The sequence below is a fragment of the Cornus florida genome, unplaced genomic scaffold (assembly GCF_030987335.1).
Source record: "Cornus florida cultivar Cherokee Brave unplaced genomic scaffold, ASM3098733v1 CherokeeBrave_3.0.0_Hap2_Chr06, whole genome shotgun sequence".
Lineage (NCBI taxonomy): Eukaryota > Viridiplantae > Streptophyta > Magnoliopsida > Cornales > Cornaceae > Cornus > Cornus florida.
The window spans coordinates 47,678,157-47,689,536 of record NW_026775576.1 but is presented as its reverse complement, the minus strand read 5'-3'; the positions used below and the strand labels follow the sequence as shown (position 1 = coordinate 47,689,536).

Sequence of the window (11,380 nt, the reverse complement as noted above, 5' to 3'; positions counted from 1 at the left end):
TTTATTATTATTATTTTTTTTTTTTTGTGGATGTAGGCGTAAACCAATGTAAAGCAAAATATAGAAAATCTAACATAGGGTTCAGGAGTCCTAATTCAAACCAGATTGATCATCATATAAAAGAGAATAAATTAAACCTAAGCTTGATGTTGTAGTTATGAGGTTGCGTGGAAGGAGGTTAGTATTAATGATATGAGGGTGGAGAGAGATACGTGAAGATTATTATCGAAAGAATTACGTTACATCAACTGACTACTCACATGGGTCCGTGAACCTCACAATATGTGAGTTTCACCTCTTCACATGAGTTGTCGGTTCAGTCAACGACCAGCTGAAAAGGACTTATTCTTGCCCCAAAGAAAAGAGTTTACAGTGCCTATTCAAAATCTTAATTAGTTCACTAGTCATGGTGTGTATCTCGCACTCAGAACAATGTCACTCAATGTCACCCGTGTTCTCTATTGAGCAGACCTCAATAATAAACACATACAGAATGACATTACATGAATGCCACCACTCCAAGAGAAGCAGGGGCTATGTGCCACTGTGGTTACCATTCATCGTTCTATTCAACACTTGCATACTGAAAGTGAGGAATGAGACTGATGACACTGCACCAACTAACAACATTAAACAAAGTCTTTTCCGAACTACTCAAGGTTAGCTACATGAACCCTATTATTTCATTCCGCTCTATCAAAGGCCATACTGATGACACTGAACCAACTCAGAGCAATGAAAAAAAAAAAAAAAAAGACGGTGATCTTATCATGAACTAAAAAAAATCAATCAACATTTTAGGGGATTGGAGAGCTAAGACCCTCTTGAGAAGACAAAGAATGGAGAGCAGCATGATGCCTCTTTGAAGAAAAAGGTGACTTGGCCTTGATTGAAGGCCTCTTGTTGAGATGGTGAAGAGTTCTCTTGGTATACAGGGACCGAAACAGCGACGAAGCTCTCTCCTTAAACTTGAGAATAATGAAGAAGATAAGTCTGTAAGATACGAGGATGGCGAGTACAGCAACTAAATCCCACCACTTGGAATGATCCACCGGCATCCCATACATGTTTTTGATGACATCCACACCCTTCAATTTCGGGTCACCGGGGTTCATAGGGTCGAACTCGAGCCCGATCAGATCATTCTTGTATCCACCCTGCATTACCCCATTAATATGACAAATTTTGGTTGTGAAGATTGTTATCAAAGTCACATGAAAAAAAATAATAATAATTAAGACCACAAAATTGGATATATGTATCTACATATAGATTTATGGTTTCCAGGATCATCATACACCTCTCAATAACTTTTAGCAGTCATGTCTTATTGATCAAACATAAATTGGACAAGATATTTTTACTATGCTTGTCAATTGTCATGCAAACAAATAGAAAATTGATAGGATAAAGAAAGTAACTCGAAGACATTGAATAAATTTCAGTCTTGCAGTTTCAATTGGAAGGATCAATTCAACTAGAAATTTGGCATGCATGAACATGGGAATATCAATTTAACCCAGCATGGACTTGACAAAATGTGATTTTGCTGGAAAGATCAATAGAAGGTTATAACTGTAAATATGCCCTACCTCTCCTCCCAAAAGGGACACCCTAATAAACCATAGACACACACGCAAGAGTTGGACACCATGGGAAACTACCTTAGTGGTAACTCATTCCCACAATGGAGAGGACAAACATTCTAAATACAAACTTTTTGTTAGGGATGGTATATTCTTCAAAATCATTATTGACATTTATTAATTATAAATTTTGATTTATTTATCTTCGTTTATAATATTGATGATAGTGTATCGGTTAAATTAAGGACTTTTTGATCTTAATTATCAATTAATTATGATATGATGAATTTATGTGCACAGGAGATAAAGGCACGTGCACGAGAGATATAGATTCATCGGTATTCGTAATTATTAATGTCATATTCTAAGGAATATAATTGGGCATTCTATTTCGTGAGTATAATGTTAGTTTCTAACTCGGTAGAAATACTAAGTGGAGTGGCTTATCTCAGTCGTCTGGATGGGGTGATCCAGAACCATATGTGTAGGCGTATTTGTCATGGCTGAACGGATCGACGATAAGTAAAAAATTACCTGCACCATCATAAGTAATTTTCTTTATCTATTACTTATATAAGTTGACTCTTAATTCTAACAACTATACCGACTTGGGTTATATTAATTATTTACTTTGAAATACTTGAAGTACCCTTCGAGTTGGACAACTTAAGTATTTTGGGTAAATAATTAATATATTCGCTACAGAACATATTTTATCAAAATGGAATCCACGTGGTAAAGTACTTTGGCTAGGTCGATTTGATTACAGAAGTGTGGCCAGATATATTTAATATTAATTTATTAAAAATATATGTATACATACGGATAAATTTAGGTGACCAAACATGGATTAATTAGTATATTGGATTGATGGTGATACTTATCCAAATAAGTACGTTGGATTGATGGTGATATTTATCTAAATAATTAGTTATCATGGAAGGGTTGATTTATGGTATTAAGTAACTATTGGGACTGAATTGTAATTAATAGTAATTATTCCTATCCTTGAGTGCAATTATTTCTTTTTAAGAGTAGTGCTATTTCTCCCGACTATTAAAAAACCGACAAAATACGACTCCAACGTGTATATCATTGTGTGGGCCAGCTGTTCACAAGTAGCGTACATATCTACTTTAATTAATTTATTTTTTATTCATCTCTCCACCAAAGCAATCATGCATCATCTCTCTTTGATTCATAGCAAACTCTAATCCTGCCTTGATATTCATCAAGTCGATTCAACATCCCCAAGACTTGGTACTTTAAATATATATATTTTTTTCTATGCATAAAACTAAACTAAAATTAAACAATTCTCTATACCACTCAAATAGCTAATACTGTGTAGAAATCAAAAAAATACATATGATCAATGATCTCAAATTCATTCCAGACATGTATTACCCAAATTCAATCTAGGAATCGCCTTCGATTCGATGTTGTTCTAGTTGATTTTGATGTGATTGTTTGGGCTTTGGCTGGTGTCGAATTCAACGGCGAGGATTGGGGCGAGACAATGGTGTTAAAGAAAATATTGAGTACTCGCGGGAGAGATCACCGGTACGTGCAGTGGAGATGGAGACGACGAAGGCAAAGCCAAATCTGGGACTGAAACTAATCTCCGATAAGGTGGAGAAGATAAAGAATGTGAAGAAGGAATAGATGATGGTGAAATTATTTTCAGTTTAGCTTTATAGCCCTAATTGCTTCAGAACGTGAATTTTCAGCCCTATATATTTTTTCAATGAGATAAATTGGGATATATCTATGATATTTTGGAACAATTTCGCCAGCAAGACCAATGGATCTCTATCACCAGGTCCTCGTTGCCGCCAATGATTTGCAGAGGAGAGTGTGCGAGCAAGAGAGAACATTTTGTTGTTATTACGTGGTAAGCTTTTTTTACTTGTGTCGGTTTTAAGTCGTTAGATATATGTCGTCAAAATTATCATTTTCCCTATATAAAAGGAGGTGTTGGTATTATTCCATTCATTCTAAGAGAGAGATACATCATATTGTAAATTCAGTTGAGGAGATGAATCAATTGAAAGAGAGAGATATTATTTACATATCAAATTCTCTACACACATTCAAAGGGAGATTTGAAGCCCACACTTCTCACTGCTTATCGATTTCCAAACCGAAGATAGGAGTGAAGATATGGAAGGTACCACGGGCCGTTGGAGATCAAGGACTGTGGACTTTAATCTAGCAATCAATTGATTATCGGTGGTAGGCAATTTTTCAAGGTATGTTCATCAAACCTTCTTCAGTAATTAAGGATTAACCATGATTCATTAAAGCATTGAGACGATTTAAGAAGCTCATAAAAATTATTTTTGTTAAATTAAAAATTACTTCCGCTATTATTTTATTTTTATTATCCTACGCGCTACGTAACCAACAAACTTTCATCTATAAGACACACATAAACTAAACTAAGATCCGTAGCCTAGTGGTACCTGCTCTTCTTTTAAAACAAGAGGCCGTAGCCTAGTGGTACCTGCTCTTCTTTTAAAACAAGAGGCCGAGGGTTCAAGTCTCTCCAAGAACATTATGAAATTTATTTGTTAGGCAAAATATAATAATAATAATAATAATTAAATTAAATTAACATAATAGTAACAGTATTGAGAATTATAGCTTACTATCATATTCCCCATTGAGAATAACAAGAAGAATTAAGTAACATCTTTAAGATTATGTAACCAATTATACAAGCTATTAGTGTCCCACATAAGATACCACATGAATGCTACCACCCTCAGAGAAAGTCTGTACAGTATCCATCTTTCCCCATAACAGCATGGCTATGTGCCACTCTGGTTACCATTTCGTCATTCTATTCAACACTTGCTATTGCATCCCGAAAGCGAAAATGAGACCGATAACACGGCACCAACTAATAACATCAAACAAAGTCTTTTCTGAACTACTTGAAGTCCGCTACATGAACCATATTCTTTCATTCCGCTCTATCAAAGGTCATACCGATAACACTGAACCAACTCGAAGCAATGAATAAAAGACGGCGATCTTATCATGAACTACTAAAATCAATCAACATTTGGGACTATACGATAAAAACCGTGGCTTCTAGGGGATTGGAGAGCTAAGACCCTCTTGAGAAGACAATGAATGGAGAGCATGATGCCTCTTTGAAGAAAAAGGCGACTTCGCCTTGATTGAAGGCCTCTTGTTGAGATGATGAAGAGTTCTCTTGGTATAAAAGTACCGAAACAGTGGTGAAGCTCTCTCCTTAAACTTGAGAATAATGAAGAAGACAAGTCTATAAGATACGAGGATGACGAATAGAGCAAATAAATCCCACCACTTGGAATGATCCAACGGTATCCCAAACAAGTTCTTGATGACATCCTCACCCTTCAATTTTGGGTCACCGGGGTACATGGGGTCAAACTCAAGCCCGATCAGATCATTCTTGTATGCACCCTGCATTACCCATTAATATTACAGTGATGATGAATTCAATTCATTCCATCCAATTAGTCTTTCTAGTTACTACTATGACACACTAGAACTTGCCTAGTATGTGGGCATTTAAACATTTATGCCATTTATAAAATAATTTTTTGGTTGTGGAGATTGTTACGGAATGAGACGAAAAAATAAATTAGAAAGAAAAACAAAAAATGAATATAAATCTATATATATGGGAATATCAATTTAACCCAGCATAGACTTGACAAAATGTGAATTTGATGGAAAGATCGATAAAAGGTTATATAACTCTCAATATGCACCTACCTCCCCTCCCAAAAAGGACCCCCTAATAAACCACACACTCACACACACGAGTTCCACACCATGGGAAAGTACCTTAGTGGCAACTCATTCACACAATGGAGACGGCAAACATTCTAGATACAAACTTGTCATCTATAAGACGACATATAAACCAAGGTCTATAGCCTAGCGGTGTCTCCTATTCTTTTAAAACGAGAGAGGTGGAGGGTTCAAGTCTAGCCAAGAACATTATTGAGATGATCATTTAGACGTCAATAAAAGATAGCTTACTATCATATTTTGTGTTCTGTCCCAATGCTATGCCAAAATGCCATATATGAAGGTGTGTATCTTACAGAATTGGATCATATTTTGTGTTGCAATTATAGAAAACATTGATGTATTTCATCTCACAACTAAAAGGTCTAAAAATCCACTGATCCAATTTTGATTTTTGTGAAACTGATTGAAAAACATGATATCCCAAAAAAAAAAATAATACCTGTAATGCCCACGCGCCATAACTGATATAAGAAATCGGGTAGCGCCAAACTGGCTTGGGAAGATCAGGCAGCAAACGGAAGAACCCGGCAGTCATCATCATGATTCCCTGCATAAATAGGCAATTAATCATCATGACAAGGATGATGGTGGAAATGAACTAATGATGGAGATGACAAAAAAAAAATTTCGAGAAAGGTTTAAGTAGGTTTCTTACAATAATTCCAGCCCCAGTTATGATTCCCATCAAGAAGTTGGGAACCAATGAAGCTACAATCATCATGCAGCTCTCTACAACAGCAATGCAACTAAAGAGATTAAGACAGAAGTACACATAGTGAGAAAACCCCGGCCGGAACTTCACCATGTAATAAGTAATGGTTCCGGTACAGATTGCAATCGCAACCAAAAATGGGAAGGAAGAGAGGAAATTCGATAGAATGAACACTGCAACTCCGTAGTGTCCGTTGAGCCTCTCTCGTTTAAAAACCTGTTTCAAAGAAAATGAAACATCAAAACGCTTAAAACCACCAGTATAATGTTTCTACACCAATTCTTCTGCAAACATGACAACCGTTACCTTCATTTCTTCAATGAAAGATGGGAAGCCTCCGATGGACATGAATGTCATAAATCCTGATATAAACCCACCACAAGCTCCCCGAGCTAAGATTGCAGTATAGCTAGTACCAACATCGAAATAAATAGTACCAACACAAATAGATACGATTATGTAGATGATTATACGTAGCCAGTAATATCCCACATCTCTAGACATGTTCACAAAAGATCTCCTCGTCAATGTCAAAAGTTGTTTCCACCATTCTGCTTGGCTCCCCCTTTTTCTTTCAATTTCGAGTCCTCGCTGCAATAATGATGAACAGATGAACTTGGTTCATGAATTGTTTGAATTTACACTCTGCAATATCAGATTCTATTTCTTTCCCTTTTCTTTTTGGCCCAAGGCAAAATTTCCTGTTAATCCTCCCTTGGCCACACTGGCTTTGGCCCATATTTGATTACATTATTGTTCTTTCTTCCTAGATATTGTCACTTTTAAAAAACACACACACACACAAAGAAGAACCTATGATGACAATAACCAATTGAATTTGTTAATCTTAAAGTTTGAAATGCTCTTACAATGTTAGAGATCTGCTGGATCCTAGCTCTAGCCTTTGCCGCATACTCTGAGCGCTTGTATTTCTCCATAAGCATTGTTTTGATCTCCCATGTCGGCAAATTCATCAAAGGATCTGATGGTTTTTCTGTTTCCTGTAGTTAACAAACGCGGATAATAAGAAATATCCAACATATATTTCTGAATGGAGATGCAGTATATTCAAGATCTGCAAGGTAGAAAATGAATGGATCTTTATACATCTGTTACCATATATTCATTTAGAAATGAAATCCTATAATGTATTATCTATGGCTTATTTATTCTGAAATGTTTGTTCTTCCAATTATTTTTAGAAATTGTGTTAGCAGTTGTTTGGTAACAATCAAGAGCAAATATGATTTGTTATACCTTGTTTGGCATCAAACTCAAGGTAGTAAATTATAAGGCATCATTAACACACCAGCTGATAGATTTGTTAAACAATACTAGTAAATAAAGAAGACAATACAAAAGCTAGGGCATACGTACACGAATTCTTTGTGATCCTTTTAGTGTGGCTTCTACAATGTCAAAGTCTGAATTAACACAACGTAGAAAATGATCCGAAGGATTTCTTCTGCTTGGACATGGAAATCCTGCTTCAGAGAAGAACTGGAAAAATATATATATAGAAAAATAAAGACACATTAGATTATAGCAATACCAACAAAATGTTAGGAAATTCACCATTTATAAATTTGTCAACGAGATTACAACAAAATATTGACCATGACAAGAATTTGATAGTGGCATTTTAAATTTTGACCATGTTTATAGGATAGATGTTTCTTCTTCCATACCTTTACAGCCTTATTCGCTTTTCCAAAGTATACAGTTTCACCTCCTGATAATAGAAACAGGTCATCAAACAGTGCAAAAACTTCGCTACTAGGCTGATGAATTGAAGAGATGACTGTTCTTCCATCGCGAGCAAGATTTTTAAGAGTATGGATAACAAAGAAGGCCGCGGCACTGTCAAGGCCACTAGTGGGCTCATCAAGAAACAAGAGACGCGGACATGTAAGGATTTCAAGTGCTATGCTTAGTCTCTTTTTCTCCCCTCCACTCACACCTCGTATGTGCCAGTTCCCGATCAGCCGATCAGCACAGTCATGAAGTCCCATTTCCATAATTGTTGCCTCTATGATATCATTTACCTCTTCCTTACTCATGGTAGTTGGAAGCCTCAAATGGGCTGAGTATGTGATGGTTTCTCTAACTGTGAGTGTTCCCAACAATACATCCTCTTGAGTCACATAAGCCTGAAATTTTCAACAGAAGGAAAAGAAAACCAGAATTAGAAAAGAAAAGGTTCCATACCATTACTTCTTTAAAAATAAAAATAAAAATCAAGCAACTATAAAATTTTCTAATTTTCAAAATTAGATGGGAAGTCATGTTAAACATTGTGTGTGTAAAGTGCTTTCCATACCATTTTTTTATTTAAAAAAGATGTATGATTAATTTTCTTGAATTTGATTCCAAATGCAGCATAAGTGGTAACAAATTCAGAATAACATTTGGTCTTTTCTTATTCATTGAAGCTCTCAGGACAAACTTTTACAGTGGCGTGTACAAAAACCGAACTTCCTAACTTCCACATGAATTTGAAATTCTAGACACCTTGATTTTCCTTTTAAATGAAACATTTATGGGGATGAAAAATTACTTACCACAACACCATATTCTAGTCTCCTCTTCTTTCCATTAAGAAGAATATCGCCTGTCATGACAACATTTTGGGACAGCCTACCTGTGGCAAGCTCAAGCATTATTTGATGTAAAAGAAAAATGTGCAGCCACACACATACACACAAAACACAAACTCAAGAGAGCAATTTGAACCCAACATAAGTAAACAACTTCACTAAACTCACTATCTGAGGTAGAGCACATTAATTTGAATATAATTAGCCACCAAAAAGAGTCTTCAAGTTTGAATTCAGAACCATCTCAATGAGGACCCAAGTGCTGCAAATTATAGCATGATTAATTTCTACCTTTTTCCGTACTTTTGGCTAAAATATATGTTCATAGTCCAAACTAATGTCAATTTGAAGGTCACCTTCCTACTATTAAAAAAATATTGGTACCAAAGCACCATCTCTTTTTTCTTCCCAATGGCCAGAAATGATACTGACATAGTGATATGTAGAGGTGGCAAGATTTAACATGATTCGTCAACACAACTCGAACACGACATTGAATTAATGAGTTTGGGTTGATCTTAATCTTGTTCATGTCATAATCGTGTCAACCCATTTAATTAATCGTGTTCGTGTTTTGGAAATCAACCTATTTAACCCGATTAGAGCGTTTTATCACTCGTGCCAGGCCAACCTGATTAACCCATAACGTATTTTAATCCAACTATTATAGATTTTTCTATTATATCAATATAAATTCATTATGAGTATTGTATCTGGCTTCATTTTTTATTTTTTTTATATTTTTTTGTAAATGTATTATCCATATTATTCTCATTTTCATGAATTTTGTTTTCTATTGTCTCAATTTTGTCATTGTATATACTTAAATTAATTAACAGTTACATGACCCATTTAAAATTAAACAAGTTAATGTAATATGTTTAATAATCAAATCGTATTCGTGTCAAAAGTTATTGACACATCGTGTTCATATCAAAAGTTATTGACATGGATTGTGTTTGAATAACAAAATACTCCCGAAATTGCCATCCCTACACATGCTTAAACTCAACAGGGACATAACCATTCATATGGGCTTTTAGATCTGCACAGCCGCTCCACATTTGTGAGGTAGAAAGTCCTGACAGATTGGCTTTACAGACCATAGAGTAAATAGGGTGGGCAGATAATGCTTGGGCCATAAATGATCGACAGTCAGCTTTTTACTTTTACTTGCTTAGCTGTCCTCTAACTAACAACTCATCCACCCAATTAATGCATTCATTCAGGATTTGGTAGACCAAGAAGGTTTTTAGGATAACTTAAGCTGGTTTAATTGAATCATTTTGGTTTATCAATTGTCACACACAAACAAAAACATGGGAAAGGAAAGGAAAGAAATTCCTAGTAGTTGACAATATAATCATTATATTGACATTTTCTCAGAGAAAATGAAAATTTTCCTAGTAAAGCCAAACAGTGTGTGGAAACAGAAAAATAATTACAGAATCTTCCCAAAGATGCTTTTCCTTATCATCATAACCCTAGAAAAGGGTGGAGAGATTCCTAAAATAATAATAATGGGGCCATTTGGACACAAGGACATGCTATTCTAATTCCCAACATAATAATAATAATAATAGGGCCATTTGGAAACAAGGACATGCTATTCCAATTTCCAAAATTAAGATAAAAACCCAAGAAAAAACACATTTGAATTTGTCTTGTACATTCATCGTACACCAAAAAATTGCAACACTCACTATTGGCACACAACCCCTAGGGGATAGCTTCTTTGGAGCCATAAATTGTCTGGTACATGTGCGATGAAATGTTCTGAGAGACTCGGCAATACCATTATGGACCATAAAAGAAGAAGAAAATATGTATACAACCAATATACATACTGTATATGTATATATAGAGAGAGAGAGATTGAGAGACCTGATAGGGAATCAAGAAGGGTGGATTTGCCAGAGCCAGAAGGACCCATGATAGCCATGATTCTACCAGGCTCAGCATAGCCAGTAAGCCCATGAAGCAACCTCTTGGTGGGTCCATGCCCAAAATTTGGCAGCACCACCGTCAGATCTTCCCACACCAAGTATGCTACACCCACATCTCCGCCGTTCACCACCGCCCCGTTCTCCAGATCCGCCACCCCAGCACCACGACTGCCACCACCTGCAACCTCTATTTCCATACCGCCCAGCTCAAAATCTTCCACTCAAACCAAAAATGAAGATGATGAAGAGCAAGCTCATTTGTGTTTTTTTTTTTTTTTTTAACTATGGTTGCTCATTGAATGTAATAACTAGTATCAACAAACAACCATACCTTCAATGCCTACCATTTTTTTTTTTTTTTTTATTGTTAGAGAGAGAGAGAGAGTGTGTGTTTTAATGGTGTGCTTTTGATTTGCATGAAATCTCATCATATGGGTGGCAAATATAGAGATAGGAGAGGGAGAATTGAATTCGGTTACCTACCGAATGGTTTCCGGTTGCATTTAAGAGTCTGGGCCATATCAGGCTTTTTAGGCTTTGTTAGCCACATTGGTGTATTATTATTACACGATATATATATATATATATATATATATATATATATATAACAAGAACATCAAGATAAGACTCGCATAGTCACATGTTGTAATAAAATATGTAAAAAAGAATTATCCAATAAAATAGCATTGTTCTTGAGAAAAATTAAATCTTATTTAAATTTTAAAA

The 11,380-nt window shown here is 35.6% G+C and overlaps 1 protein-coding gene across 2 annotated transcripts; it reads right to left on the bottom strand.

The window, feature by feature from the left end:
* Positions 1-738: 738 nt before the first annotated feature.
* Positions 739-11,159, bottom strand: LOC132311442 (ABC transporter G family member 15-like). Of its 2 annotated transcripts, none has more exons than XM_059809346.1 (9): positions 10,593-11,159; positions 8,673-8,752; positions 7,800-8,261; positions 7,489-7,611; positions 6,981-7,112; positions 6,418-6,702; positions 6,055-6,327; positions 5,839-5,946; positions 739-1,157 (listed from the first exon to the last, which is right to left on the bottom strand). In XM_059809346.1, the coding sequence occupies exons 1-9, from the start codon at positions 10,849-10,851 to the stop codon at positions 798-800; spliced, it is 2,082 nt and encodes a 693-aa protein (XP_059665329.1). In that variant the 5' UTR covers positions 10,852-11,159; the 3' UTR covers positions 739-797. The 2 variants fall into 2 exon arrangements, with proteins under 2 accessions (XP_059665329.1, XP_059665330.1); XM_059809347.1 differs by lacking the exon at positions 739-1,157 and adding an exon at positions 4,172-5,042 and having other exon boundaries at positions 10,593-11,155.
* Positions 11,160-11,380: the final 221 nt, after the last annotated feature.

Excerpts from the sequence above, each read along its gene's own strand:
- LOC132311442 (XM_059809346.1), bottom strand. The coding sequence starts at position 10,851 with ATGGAAATAGAGGTTGCAGGTGGTGGCAGTCGTGGTGCTGGGGTGGCG. Across the intron at positions 7,113-7,488 it reads AAGGATCACAAAGAATTCGT|GAAACAGAAAAACCATCAGA; the intron begins GTACGTATGCCC and ends TGTTAACTACAG. Across the intron at positions 1,158-5,838 it reads ATGGCGCGTGGGCATTACAG|GGTGGATACAAGAATGATCT; the intron begins GTATTATTTTTT and ends GGGGTAATGCAG.